Raw genomic sequence first — 15,755 nt, forward strand, 5'->3', positions numbered from 1 at the left:
TACACATAAAATTATATTGGTGGTCCCTACTGAAATCGATCTGATGTGTATAATTTGTACAGTTACCTTCTGGCAGGATCGGCCATGCTGGTTAAGCCAAGCATGCATATTTGTAAGGCGGCTCGGGCAATAGCTCTCGGCCGACAACTATCTTATGGGTATGTCCGGCTAAAGACAAAATCCCTACAATACGATCCTGTGGCATGCTTTTTGTGATAGTATGGCCTGCTAAAAAAAAAAGAGGGACTGACATTTATTGTATCTAATCACAATGTTACATAATACTTGGTAACGATACACTTTACATGAAGCACAGGGAGCACCTCCTCTCTGGTAATAAATGCCCTTTGTTAACTGCAGGGGGTGGCATATTCATGTGCTAACATGGAACCATGTCACATGGTTGAGGTGATTTACTTTACTGGAGGGACTGTGATTATTATAGGGGTACTGCGGTTGGCACTGTTATAGCATACTTCCTACACTCCCAGAGTAACTCCCCGACCACAAAGGACAAGCGTCTCTATGTAGGGGGCACTATAGGGGCATTATATACTGTGTGAGAAGGCACTATGGGGGCATTATAAAGTATGGGGCACTACGGAGGCATTATACTTTGTTTGGAGTCACTATGGAGGCATTATACTGGGTGAGGAGGCACTATGGGGGCCTTATAATGTGTAGAGGCATTATAGGGGCATAATTCTGTGTGACTATGGGGGCATTAAACTGTGTGTGAAGGAATTATGGGTGCATTACACTGTGTGGGGAATACTATGGGGGCATAATATTCTGGAGGGGGCACTAAGGAGTGCATTATACTATGGGGTGCACTATTGGGGCATATTACTGTGTGTGGGGGCAATATGTGGGCATTATACTGTGTGGTGGGCACTATGAGGCCCCACACACATTATAATGTCCCCATATCTGTTGTTTGTGTGTGTGTGTGTCATTATAGGGGTTTTTACGGGAATGTAATAATGACTTCCTCTTCTACGGATCAATATCTGATTGGTGGGGGTCCAACTTTCGACACCCCTACGAGAAGCTGAATGAAAGGGCTACGGCACTATGGCACAGCGCCATAAATTTGCTTGTGGCTGTGCCTGGTACTGCAGCTCACAGTTGCTCAGTCCCATTCAATTGAATGGGACAGAGATGCAGTACCAGGTACAGCCACACCCAAATATAAAGCGCTGTGTCTAGTTAAACAATTAAGGGGACCTTTTATTCTGCTGATTAATTTCGGTGTCCCGAGAACCGTCCCCCACTGATTATATATTGATGATAAGCCATCAATATTACATTAGCATTGCATTATATAGTGAAAGCGATCGCTGGTTCAAGTCCCCTGGGGGTTTTAGAAAAAAAACAAAAACAGTTAAAGTGCTTTTTAATGTACAAAAAAATATATAATAGAAGTAAAAAAAAAAACCTTTCCCCTAAAGTAATGTTAAAAAAACTAGAAAAATTAACAGAACTGGCATCGCCGCGTCTGTAAAAGTCTGAAGTATTACAATATAACATGATTTGCATGGTAAACGATGTAAAAAAAAATATGGAAAGGCCAGAATTGCTGTTTTTTGGTTACTTCATCTCCCACAAAAAATGGAATAGAAAGTGATCAAAAAGATGTATGTGACCCGAAATATAAATAGAAACTACAGCTCCCCCCGCAAAAAATAATACCTCACACAGCTGAATGGATGAAAATAAAAAAAAGTTATGGCTCTCAGAATGTGGCGACACAAAATGTTGTTTTTTTTTAACAAATAGTTTTTATTGTAAAAGTGGTAAAACATAAAAAAAATATAGAAATTTAATTAAATTTAGTTTCAACCTATAGAATAAATTTAATATGTCGTTTTTGACACACAATAAATGCCGTAAAAACGAAACCCAAAAAGCAATGTCGGAATCTGTTTTTTGAGCATTTCAGCCCACAAAGAAATATTTATCCGTTTCCCATTACATTATTTGGTACATTAAGTGACATGAAAAACTACAACTCGTCCTGCAAAAAACAAGCCCTCATACGGCTATGTCGACGAAAAAATAAAAAAGTTATTGCTTTTGGAAAGTTTGGAGGAAAAAACTAAAATGATAAACCAAAATTTGGCCTGGTCATTAGGACTTGAGCTCTCAGAACTGCTGACTGTGCTTTATAGAAGAGGGTGAGGGCAGTGTAAGGATATCTGTTGTGTTGGTCATATAATTTACATGACCGAGAAATCAATGTTTAATGCCTACGGCTCTCCTCTCCCCTCTTCTTTGCTTTTAATAATGGCTGTTTTGTGTTTGGACGCTAGAGCCTTCACTCAGAACAGAAAGTGGCACCTGTGACCACTGCTTTAGGGGCATTAAACGTCGATTTCTTGGTCATGCAAGTTGCAGGACCGAAATAACAGGTATTACTACACTGCCCTCCACTATATAGCACTTTCAGCAGTTGTGAGGGCTCCAAACTGCTGATATATTCTCTTTAAGGGCGGGTTCACACATGGCGGAATTCCACTTAAATTCCGCTGCGGACACTCCGCAGCGTTAATCCGCAGCGGAGCCGTTTCTCCATTGACTTTCACTTTAAATTAGCAGTGTTCGTTTACACGATGCGTACAATTCCGCTGCGGAGCATAGGCTGCGGAGCGGAATTTGGTGTCCGCAGCATGCTCTGTCTGTTGCGGAGCAGTGGCGGACTCATGGCGGAATTTCTCCATTGACTTCAATGGAGATTCAAAGTTCCGCAATGAAGTCCGCAGCTGTCATGCACATGTCATGTGTGCTGCGGATACGTCTTGCTTTTTTAACTTGACATTTCTTCATTCTGGCTGGACCTATGTATTTCTAGGTCTACAGCCAGACTGAGGAAGTCAATGGGGCTCCCGTAATGACGGGAGCGTTGCTAGGAGACGTCTGTAAATAGTCACTGTCCAGGGTGCTGAAAGAGTTAAGCGATCGGCAGTAACTGTTTCTGCACCCGGGACAGTGACTACCGATCCCAATATACATGTATCTGTAAAAAAACATATAAGTTCATACTTACCGAGAACTCCCTGCGTCTGTCTCCAGTCCGGCCTCCCAGGATGACGTTTCAGTGTAAGTGACGGCTGCAGCCAATCACAGGCAAAGCACAGGCTGCAGCGGTCACATGGACTGGCGCGTCATCCAGGGAGGTCGGGCTGGATGCCGAAAGAGGGACGCGTCACCAAGACAACGGCCGGTAAGTATGAAAATCGTTTCCTTTCACTAGGGAAAGTGCTGTCCCTTCTCTCTATCCTGCACTGATAGGGAGAAGGGAAGCACTTTTCCCGCAGTCTGCAGCAGCTAGTCCGCATCAATGTACTGCACATTTTGTGCAGATCCGCTGCAGAATCTGCAACGCAGATTCTGTGCGGCATCGATGCGGACAGTTGCGGAGGAATTCCGCCATGTGTGAACCCGCCCTAAGACTCGGTTCCCACGGGTCGGATATGCGGCGTAAAAGTATGCAGCGTATCCAACATAGAATCTGCAGCGAATTCCGCCCGAAAAAACGCACCAAATTATGGTGCAGTTTTTCGGCCAGAATCTCCTCCGCTTTGGAAAAAAAAAGTTCATACCAACACTGGGCCGTAGTCATGGCAACGTGTCCCTCTGCTCTGAGTGCAGCCCGGCCTCCTCGGATGACGCTGCAGCCCATGTGACCACTGCAGCCTGTGATTGGCTGCAGCAGTAATATGGGATGAAACGTGATCCCAGGAGGCCGGGCTGCACTTAGCATAGCGGAGCGTGTCACTATAACAATGGCCGGGGTTAAGTATAAGCTGTTTTATTAATTTTAAATTTAAAAAAAGCTTTTTTTTGTCTCTAAGGCGATTTTTGCGGTGGAAGTTCAGCGTTTCCGTTGCAACAGTTGCAACACTAGGCTATGTGTTGCGGGTTTTCCCCATTGAGCTCAGAAGAGCAACAAATATGGAGCATAAATTGACATGCTGCGGATTAAAAAAATGAATGTTTTCGCTGCAGTGTGTGCATGAGATTTCTTCAAATCTCTTTCACTTTGCTGCTACAGTAATTGCTGCAGAATTTCTGCACAGAATTCCACTCTTTAAATTTTATATTTTGTGTCATTTTGTGCATGTGTTTTTTGCAAAGTTTTTGAAGTCCTATAGAGAAGCCAAAGTAAAAAAAAAAACAGAAAAAACGCCATACCTAAAGCATGCCGCGTTACAAAAACATCTCTGACTCTAAAAGAACGCTAAAAAAAGCCACAAACCAAAAATAACTACACACTTCAAAGTACAATCTGATCATGGCGTTTTGGAGAAAACAACACTGCGAAATCTCTGTGAAAAACGCAGCGTTCTTTGGTCATTTAGACATCAATGGATTGAGTCATGAAAGAGTTATGTCAAATGTACGTGCAAGTATTCCATTAAAATGTGTGTTATTATCTTACGTAATAATCAGCTTTACAGACATTTCTTAATTTCGACAATATTGAGCAACCTTTTTATAATATTTTTTTTAATGCACAATGATTAACATAAAACATGGCGTGATGTGAATGCAAAACCCAGCCCTTAAATAATACAGGGGAATTCAAAGGTTCCTGCCTTAAAATAGATCATTGGAATAACCAAAGCCAGTACTTACGTGTGAGACATGACTTCTGCAGCACTGAGTGATCGCTTCCGGGTAAAAAAGATCCAGCATCTGATATTGCTTAGAAACACACTAAGAAAAGAGAGTGTGGGGATATCCCCTAATCCCAGGTGAAGATTACATCTATTATATCATTGAGAAACTCCATATACTGTATATATATATATTAGGAGGAGCGTGACTCTGCCATGATTGTCTGTGCTTTCCTCTGTTTATCCGGTTACTAGGGAGACACTGGGGAGAGGCATTAAAAGGCATCTCCATTTAAAAGGACGTTGCTTAGCAATGCTGCTGCTTCCTGACTCAGCCACCGGTGCAGCTCTGCTGGACATTACTTATTAGTCATTGCCAGGTACAGAGATAGACTGGGGAACAATCGCTCCTCTGTAACTGCTGCAACCATGACAATGCTTATTGATATTTGTAATTTCACTTCTCCTTAGCTGAAAATGTCCAAGAATGTGCACAGTACAGTCATAGAATTATAGGCATAGAACAAAACTCTAAATATTCTAAAAACAATTTCCAGTTTCGGGGGGTGAGAGGTTATGTGGCTGGATAGAGACTACTAATATAGTTGGCACATAACTCAGTTGCCTTAAACCCCTTAAAGGGGTATTCCCATTTTGGACATTTCTCCACATGATCCCCCGACCCCATCCTTACTAGTCTTGCTCTCGCTGTTCTTCGGCCTGTAACTGAGAAGGGAGTACGAAAACAGATGAGCTCGCTAGGCTGTTTGCGTCACTCCCATTTACTTTTACGGGAGTTACAGAAACAGCGTAGCTCAGCGATCTTGGCTATTTCCATACTCCTGACCACCTCGTCAGTCAGTGGCTAGAGAGCTGCAAGAGCAAAAGAAGGTAGAACGGGGGTCAAAAAGTCTGATTATAGAAATTGATGCGGGTCCCAGAGGTGGGACCCACATCTATCGGACATTTTTGGCAAATGAAAGCAATAGCAGAAAAGCAGGGGTAATCAACAGGGGAGATGAAAACATGCAGGTGGAGCCGAGAGCATGAATGGGGAGGCCAGGGGCAGAGTACATGAATGGGGAGAGCGAAAAACAGAACATAAAAGTGGAAAATGGGGAGCATAATATATGAAGAGGTGTGGGGGGCTAGAGCACAAATGTTAGAGCTTTGCACTTGAAGGTGGACCAGGGGGGCAGAACACATAAACAGTGAAAAAGAGGAGTAGACCATATGAATTGAGGAAGCGGGGAGCATAGTATGTGAATGGAGAAGCAGAGCACATGGCAACTGAAAGCAGCAATAAATATGAATTGGGGTGCGGTGTTGCTGTATTCATACACTTTGCCCAAGCTTTACTTAAAGGAATATTCCTATTTCCACTGGATATGCCATAAATGCCTGTTAGGTGCTTTTCCCACCTCAGGGACCCTCACCTATTGGGAGAATGGGGGTCTGGTCCATACTGTTCAATCGAAAGGGGGTCTCGCTTGTGCATGGTCATCTCCATTGAAATCTATGGAAGTTATGGAATAAGCTGAGCAAGCAGCATGGCAACGTCTCCAATAAACTGTATAAAGAGTGAGGCAGACTGAAATCGGCAAATGGTAGTCACTGGACCCCTATTCTTCCGATGGGTGGGAGAGTCCCAAAGGTATGAGTTACACCTACACTTATTTATGGCATACTCTGTGGATATGCCATAACTGCCTGATGGTTATGAAGTGCAGGGAGAAGCCACAACTAAAGCGTCTCTTCCTGTACCATAACTCAATTTAATTTTTTGATGCCTAGCACATGCTGTTGGGATTCTGTTGCCATATTTGTCCTGGCAAATTAGGAACAGTGGGCAGCTATGTAACATACACATCGCATATTTGTACATACATACCGTAAAAAGAAATAAAGAGTAGAACATCAATGAATATGAAGTGATACACATTATATAAATGTAGAATCAGTCAATAATAAAAAGTTTATAAGGTAACCTGACATTTTCCTATGACTGCTTATCTTAACCCTTTTAGGATGCCTCATTTTGACCTTGAGGATTTTTCCATTTTTGCACAATTACTTTAAAAAAACATTTTAGCTAATGTTGATGTGGGAGGTCTTTTTTTTTTTTGCATTATGTAGTGTATTTTTTATTGGTATAATATTTTGGTACTTAAAATTTTGTGTTTCATTTATAGAAATTTAGCGGAATGCACAAAAAGTTTTTTGCTGTTTTTTTCGTCGTTTTTCAACTTCAATTATGTTTAACATATATTTTATGGGTTGCAACGATTAAGGGAATGTATCATTTTTTTATGTGCTATAACTTTTATTTAAAAAAAAACAGTTTATTATTTATTTTTCATGTGCATGTTTTTTTTTAACCAATTATTTTATTCAACGTTAAATATAATTGTTTTCTCACAAGGGGACTTTTAGTTTTCAATTCAGTTTTTTATTATTATGCATTGCAATAACTGTATTTCAATGCAAGGGCAACTGTTAGGACAGGGATTCACACAGCACAGACCTGGGGGCGGGGGGGGGGGGGGGCTTTGCTAGGCACAGGGTTGTCCCTTAAAACTGCTGTTGACAGAGCTATAGTTACTATAGCTAGGCTTGTATTCACCCGGGCAAAGATTTAGTCTGGTGTCCCCCAACTTACACTCACTCACACAATCACTAGTGATTGCGGCACTATAAGGCTTAAACAGCCGGTGCTGCAGGGGCAGCTACCAATTACAACCAACCCCGGCGGTGATCGCGTGGGACCCAACCACTTTGTCCCCACTCTAAATACTAGACCCAACACTGTATATTTACGACGTCTGGCGACAAGAGGTTCAAAAGCATATTATGGCATTGTACATACTGCGGTGCTCCAAACTTAACTTGGGTTCTGTGCACATGGCAGTGGGAACGGCTTTCCTGACATCACAGGACAGGATCTAATCCTGTAAATATGCATCTAGGGGAAGTTTCGTTGCAGGGTAAATGTGGTAATACATGCCAGCCATTCAGATGAATCACTGGCCATGTCAGCCAAAACAAGAACCACTTAGTGTGTTCTTTTGTAAAACGGTGTCAAAATGGGGATTGTATCCGTAAACATCTGTACAGCTCTTCTTACCCTCTATTTAGGACTCACTCCTTGCTATGACTGGGAGAAAAACATTCAAAACTGCACCAATAAACTGAACTGTGCGAACATAGCCTAAACACAAAAAAAATTCATCTAATTTAACATGCAGTGTAGAGTGATCAGCAGTGTCCTACAGTTACCAACTGGATTTATCAAGTTGATACCATCAAGAGTATAGAAGACATTTAGACTTTGTATTACTAAATAATATTTGCCACATCTCTGGGGAATTATGCCCCAACCTTGACCTTACCATTTAGGCCACATGAACCTCAGAGTTGGCATGAGGTTCTATGGCCCTAAACATCTTGAACCTGTTGACCAAACACGCTCTCCTTTCGGTGAAAGAAGCCTACCTGAGTTCTCCTTCCTCACCTTTTACCACCCTTTTCGCTATTTATCCTCCCCCTTCTATCTCCCTGCTAAACTTTCTACTGACTTTGGCTTGGGTCTGTTTGCTTTTTCCTTCTACTTTCCTATTGTTCTCTTTCCTACCTTTTCGGTTCTCCTACAAAAAAATGAAAAATAAAGCAAAAATATTGGACCAGACCTTCCAAAAAAATCATTGAAGCATGAAATACTCTCATCTATATTCACATGTATTTATGCATTCAGTTATAGGTTATTTTGCTTTGTCTAGGGTTTTACCATTGTTGATCTGACCTTTGTTATGGTCTGATTGTTTTTTCTTTTGTTATACTATACACAATACTATATATGTCTACTATGGGTAAAGAAAGCAGGTAGTGGGAAAGAAATGCCCACAAGCCTGAAATAATCAATCTAATTTTTAATAACTTGCAGGATATATTATTACTTTTATTCCATTGGGACACGGTGCAGATATGGGCAATCTAGCGCTATGAAAGATCCTAATATGTCCAAGAATGTCAAATCCGGGCATTTAATAGCAATTTTTAGGGCAGTAATGTGCATTTATAATTTTTTTGCAGACTATAATAGAACAATTTAAGTTTATGTTCTGTAAATAATTTTTGTCATGTTAACATGTTTACAAAGAAACGGTAATATTTATCGTTTTTTGTTTTTTTCACAGCTTTTTTTTGTTAAACCGGCACCTTCGTGTGCTAATAGCATTGACCAGACATAAAATTAATCATATTTGGTATGGCAAAAATAAATATTTATAAAATGGTCATATTATACCACACAAAACATAAACTTACATAACAATTCTAATCTGAAGTATGTGCCAAATTAATATCAAAAGGAACAGCACCAAATACATAACCAAAAAGTGCAAAAAGAAAAGGCATATTGTCAGAAAAAAACACAATTAGTGTAGACAATCCATTGTAGCACAGCCTATACTATCATATTTTTTTTATTAGTTGACACCATTTTCATTAAAACGTTCATCATGATGAATGATGTATGGATGGTATATGCAAGCCGCCCACAGACAACACTACAACCTGTTCTTACTGATCATGTCAATGTATGAACCTGGGTCAAATCCCTCAAGTCTGATGTCATAGTTGCTGTGTAGACAGACAGGAATAGTTGTCATTTTAGACTATTCATAAAGATTTACCTGTAGTGAACACAACCTGCTTAAACTGCTTATACAGTAGCCTGTGTATCTTATATATTCATGTAAAGAAGAAACAAAGTGCACAGATTTATTCTTTGTGTTTTATTTCCTTAAAGAGAACCTTTCACCTCCCCATACATGTGCTGCTGAGTCGGCTGCACAAACCCTGGGGCACTTTGCATTTTTTTTCTACCACCCTCCGTTATTTAGATATCGGTGCCGTTATATTTGGCGCCCGATATTTAAATGACCCCCTGAACTGTCAATGGGGCGTGTACTGGCAAGGGGGTGTTACTATGGCTGAGACACTGTCCAATCAGATATGAACAGTGTTACAGCAAGCGCGAGCAGAGAGTGTGAGATCAGTCTTCTGCCGAACTGGCAAGGGGGCGTGTCACTGCTGCGGTCAGTGTATGAACTGTGGAGCGCTTACATTGTCCGTAGCAGAGACACGCCCCCTTGCAAGTTCGGCAGACAATGTACAAGACTGATCTCTCGCAAGAGCAGAAGAGAAGAGAGCACGTATGCGCGCTCTCCTCTCCACAGCTCTAACACTGTCCGTAGCAGTGATACGCCCCCTTGCCAGTTCGGCAGAAGACTGATCTCACACTCTCTCTTCGCTCTTGCTGTAACACTGTCCATATCTGATTGGGCAGTGCCACAGCCATAGTAATACGCCCCCTTGCCAGTACACGCCCCGTTGACAGCTCAGAGGGTTATTTAAATATCGGGTGCTAAATATAAAGGCACCAATATCTAAATAACGGAGGGAGGTAGAAATTTTTATTAAAGTGCCCCAGGGTTTGTGCAGCCCTCCCCATTACATGCTGCACTCAGCTGCACATGTATGGGGAGGTGAAAGATTCTCTTTAAGTCTACATCTATATTTGTTCAATTAAAATGCACGATTAGTGGAACCTCTATGCCACAACCAGTTTAACATAGAATAAACTAGGGTGCGGAGCCTAAGGAACCATCCTGTTCTTCACGCTTAAACCACCCCCCCCTCCCCCAGAGATATGGACTTTCTTAGTTAGAGCCCCAGGTTGTGGCACCTGGAGTAGTCACCCGTTGGTTGAAGGTCCACTTCAGAGGACATCAGGTTGAGATGTGATTTAGAAGGGAGGTCAGGATAGACAAGGGTTAATACCACCCCATATCATGTAATTCAGGCATGATCTTGAGGTCGATATCCTTTTAAATATGTCGCCAATTGCTGACATCTTTGGGCTGTGCCAGTTTCCATGGTAAGCAGATGTATAAAGTTCATGTGGCTTGCAACCGGTGGCAGCAGAGCGATGCTGGACCAAAGAAGAGGGATCAAAGTTCAATCCATTCTTCTCGAATTCTGTAAGCAGAACATTTCTACAAAAATATTCCTGATGTTATTCATTCTCCAAGCAGATGAACTCTATTCATTCTTAATAAGTTTATTTATTGCTTATTATTACTATTATAACGATTTGTAATCTGTCTGTGCATGAGCTCTAAATCAGTTTCCCATGTTTGGTATACAAACAGATGGCATTATTTGCACAGTGATTAATAACTGTATAGCAAATGAATACAACTTTATCATGTATTAAATGTGTGCACACAAACTCAAAGTGACAAAGAGTTACTTTGTTATTTTACAGATAAATGTAATATTTCTGTTTGGTAACGAGGCAGATCAGGACTTGTTATGTAACACATTCAATTCTACAATAAGCAAAAACTTAGAGAAATCATTTACCCCCTGGCAATTGAAAAAATAATGATACACAGGTAACCTAGTTTACCTAAATAAAGGAACAAACCCATTGATGCAGTGCACGGCATGCAGTGTCAGAGACATAGGGGGAAATTTATTAAAATTAGTGCAAAAGACAATTTAAAGTGTTGCCCAAAGCAACCAATCAGATTCAACCACCTGAAAGAAGGAATATGATTGGCTGCTATGGGCGAAACCTCCACTTTTCCCTTGCACTTGTTTTTATAGATCTCCCCGATTGTACATACAGTGCCAAGATAAGCTGTGCATGCAGTGCCAGGATAAATAGTGGATGTGGTGCACTGGGCATACAGTCCTAGTATAGGTAAATAGTTCTAAGATGAACAATTCACATGCTAGTTGGAGGGACAGTGCATATAGCGCCAGGATTAACAGTATTTATAGTCCAGAGAAATAATACATGCAGTGCTCAATGCATAAAGCCTTAGATTAAAAAAAGGGTGCATTTAAAGCCCAGAAACTTCCAAACAGTCCAGTGCAAACATAACGTCTACAAGAACATGGCTTACCTCCTCCTGATGAGTGCTTCTCCTTCTGTTATATTCTAGAGCTCTTTTTACCTAATTGCTCCGTCCCAATAATATTACTGTATTAGTAATGTCTCCACAAGATATTATCAATTGCTTAATGATATAAAAAAAACTTTGGAATCATGGGACAGTGGTGCCTTGAGCACTAACTTAGTATTAGATGCAGGGATGGATTTACTGTTTGGGCTACTATATAAAGTCCTGTAAATTTTGGTTAGTAGTGATTACCTTTCCTTTTTATGAATAATAAAATGAATATTTCAATAATTACTGTGCACATCCATCACAGAAAGGATGAGAAAAACTCTATAGAGGCATAAGTGATAGTATGATAGTCTATAATGAATTATATTTAATATATGTGCCTTCTATTTATATCGGAGTTATGTGTCATCTATTGTTCTTGATTTTATTCTGAAATTAGTATTTGTCCTTGTGAGAAAAAGAAATATCATTGCCTAGGGTCCCTTTCATAGGATCATTAATGTGATCTGTGTTCTGGGAAGAGTTGGCTTCTGTTGGTGCTCATTATATATTTCCACAACCCTTTAAATCAGAAATAATATCGGTATAAGTGCTGCATGGTGATTGAATGGTTTTGTCGGATTTACTAAGCTGCAGAAGTATACGATCAGCACAGATGGCGTCCCTGAGAGAGAGAGAGAAGCATAAATTAAGACTACAGTGATACAAAATGATGAGTAAACATGCATTTATATTCTATATGAGATAGGTGGGCTATCCAAAGCAAATCTCTAGTGGATCCAAAGTATGGTAGACCAGCAGTGCTGGTGTTGCCTGCGGGCCACCTTGTTAGCTGAAGTTCCTGCCTTAGATTAGGCCCAATGGAGGTCATATGAGGCCATATGTGCCTACACTGTTCCATAATTTTATAACAGAACATTAGAGAATAAATGTCATTGGTTGATCAGACGACATTAGATATTGTACGTCTCCTTAGAAAGCATTAGAAACGTTAAAATTTAAAGAGATTATTGGAACAGGACAAGGCTAAAAACGAAGCAATACTTATAATAGCACTATCTTAGGACTTGCTAAAGTGGCTCCAAGAGTAGAGCTTCACATTCATTCTCATCAGTCAACATAAGGGATGTACTATATTCATGAAATAACACCACAGCAAATTAGACTTAGTGTGCAGGTTGGATCAAAGTAAGAATTTTATGAAATCCATGGCAATGGTTAAAACCATCCCCTCATATCATCTTTAAGTCAAAAGAAAGTATATTTGTAAAACCAGACACTGTTATTTTAGGGATTTTTAGATTATCTTAGATCAGATATGTTTAGACGTTATTAAGCATGATGGTAGCTAAATGTATCATTCCCTCGAAAATTATGTGAACTTGAAGAAAAGAACAGATTGGATTAACACAAGAATTTTATGCAATCCACAGAAATCTCCAAATTCCTGCCTCCATATCATCTACAATACAAGATAAATGCTTGGCAGAGATTTATTAAGGGTATGTTCACACTCAGTGACCAAAAACGTCTGAAAATACGGAGCTGATTTTCAGACGTTTTTGAAGCAACTCGCGTTTTTCACTGTGTATTTTACGGACGTTATTGGAGCTGTTTTTCAATGGAGTCAATGAAAAACGGCTCCAAAAACATCCCAAGAAGTGACATGCACTTTTTTTTCGCGGGTGTCTTTGTACGCGCCGTATTTTGTCAGCGACGTGTAAAATTACACCTCGTGGGAACAGAACACCATAAAACCCATTGCAAGCAATGGGCAGATGTTTGTAGGCGTAATGGAGTCGTTTTTTTCAGGCGTAATTCAAGGCGTAATACGCCCAAATTACGTCTGAAAACAGTGCGTGTGAACATACCCTAACACTTGCGCATTATCCGTGTGGTGCACCAGCATCTCTCCAACTTGCAACATGTGCCAGATTCATCATTTGACATGGGATAAAAACAATGACAGGTCGGAAAATGTTCCTAAATGAGTCACTCTTAGTACGACACTAAGGTCAATCCCACCATTTGTATATATGCACATTCGTATGTGTGGGAAAAAGTGTCGCAGGGGCTTCATAAATATGGTGTTCAGGCTGAAAAACTTGAAATACATTGATAAATCTGCCTCATTTTTATGGTTTGGGGGTTTCCTCACCATCTTGAATCAGATATTTTTAACAGCTGTATGATTCTCTCGAAATGTGGAATGTAGAAATGGGTGAAATCAAGATCACATGCCAAATAGTATACCGTTTGTAAACCAATCTTAGCAATTTAGTTTTCATACTCCCTTGAAACATTTAAAAACATCATCACTTTATAGGATGTTCTTAATAGCTTGTAATATAAGATGTTTAATAGCTTGTAAAATGTGACACTGGAAATGTGCTCATTAAGAATATTGATGAGTATTAAGTAAAAGTGTGCTGCGCGTACAAAGGTAATAAGGTGGTAACCAAATCTGGAATGTAAATGGAAATTTTATGTGCACTACAGCCAAAATACTACGCTTTTACAGTAGTAACAACAACAGTTTATGATTATGCTGAAAGCCATTTCATTCCCAGCTACAAATTTGACATCTCCTTTAAATAAACCTATGCAATTTTGGGAAAACAGTTGCGTAACTTGAAACTCGGGCTCTGATGAAAAATCTATAAAAGGCCCCCCCCAAATATCATGTGTCCTTAACAGTATTGGTCTCCTCATGGGGTAGAGGGAGCTGTTGGACAACATCAAACTACAAAGTCAAGGTAAGACTGCAACCCCTTCCCCCTCTATAGTTATGCCCCTGCAGTTAAAGGGGTTTTCCCATCAGAAACATTTATGACATATCCACAGGATATAATCCAAAAAGTAAAATATTTGAGGCAGCAGAAATCCCGATATCAGGAGCGGTGTCACGCTGTAAAATCAGACAAACCCAGTCTGACAGCTTGAGGAAGACCCTCCACTTGTCACGGGTCAAAACGTTGCTATTTTTTACTGGATGTTTGACCAATAAAAGAACATATTGATTGAAACTTGGGAGACGTGTGCTGCTGTTCAACCATGCTTTTTCTGAGGATATCCACAGGATATGTCATAAATGTCAGATAGATGCGGGTCCCACATCTGGGACCCGCACCTATCTCTATTACAGGGCCCCCTAAACCCTGTTCTACTGCTCTGTGTTGAGGCTGAAGCGTGTGATTCCCGACCATGAATTACGGAAACAGCATAGCTCGCTGATCTATGCTGTTTCTGTAAGTCCCATAGAACTGAATGGTAGTTACAGAAACAGCGTAGCTCGCATGCTACGCTGCTTCTGTAACTGCCATTCACTAATATGGGAGTTACAGAAACAGCTAGGCTCAGCAAGCTATGCTGTTTCCGTAATTCATGGTCGGGAATCACACGCTTCAGCCACAACACAGAGCAGTAGAATGGGGATTAGAGGGCCCCGTTCTAGAGATAGATGTGGGTCCCAGAGGTGGGACCTGCATCTATCGGACATTTATGATGGGAAAACCCCTTTAACTACGCTAATAAAAGTCACTATGTCCCAAATATAACAACATTCGATTTATCACAGTTTATTTCATATACACCAGTATATCAGTCAATGGGCCACTCAATCTTTTTAAAACAAAATGCAGTTTTGTTCAAAGTGTTTTACTTCTTTTGCTATAAATCAATAAGTAGTGAAATGTGGGAATGCTGGGTCTGAACCAGACATTTGCCTGTAGAGCTCTAGAGAACATAAAATCTTAACACAGGTGATGATTGATGTTTCTCACTTCTAAGTTACAAGGACTCTATTCATTTTTAATTCATTTATTTACTATCCATTCTTAAGCATGTGAATATGAAGAAAGGTCCAAAGGAGTGAGGATTGATGAACGAGTAAATGAAATGTTACAGTGCCTCACTATATCACCAGTGATTTGGGTGCTATTAATGGATAACTCAAGAAACTATTTGTTCCCTTACCCTCAAAGCAATACTTATATTAGGTTTGGCTGAGTAAGGTTGTTACGATAGTGAATTGAAGGTGTAGGCTGAACAGTTTTGTATCACATGCTATTGTACCCCAAATGTCTGGGTTTTTAATGACTATGACTGGACAAAGCACAAACAGGCCATGCGTATAAACCTACCATGTGCACAAGCT

At 40.4% G+C, this 15,755-nt stretch overlaps 1 protein-coding gene across 2 annotated transcripts in view; it reads right to left on the bottom strand.

Moving 5' to 3' along the window:
- DRC11 (dynein regulatory complex subunit 11) overlaps window positions 1-11,608 on the bottom strand; it is a 158,623-nt gene extending 147,015 nt beyond the window's left edge. The window contains exon 1 of one of the 2 annotated variants that reach the window (XM_075829612.1): window positions 11,594-11,608. Coding sequence is in view for 1 of the 2 variants with exons in the window: in XM_075829611.1 (XP_075685726.1) it covers window positions 4,639-4,649 (11 nt within the window). In the remaining variant the exon portion in view is untranslated. Of the gene's footprint in view, window positions 1-4,638; window positions 4,871-11,593 lie in introns of those variants that run through there. The other variant, XM_075829611.1, reaches the window with a different exon arrangement.
- Between the last annotated feature and the right edge of the window lie 4,147 nt (window positions 11,609-15,755).

Source organism: Rhinoderma darwinii, chromosome 6 (genome assembly GCF_050947455.1).
Source record: "Rhinoderma darwinii isolate aRhiDar2 chromosome 6, aRhiDar2.hap1, whole genome shotgun sequence".
In the NCBI taxonomy this organism is placed as follows: Eukaryota; Metazoa; Chordata; class Amphibia; order Anura; family Rhinodermatidae; genus Rhinoderma; species Rhinoderma darwinii.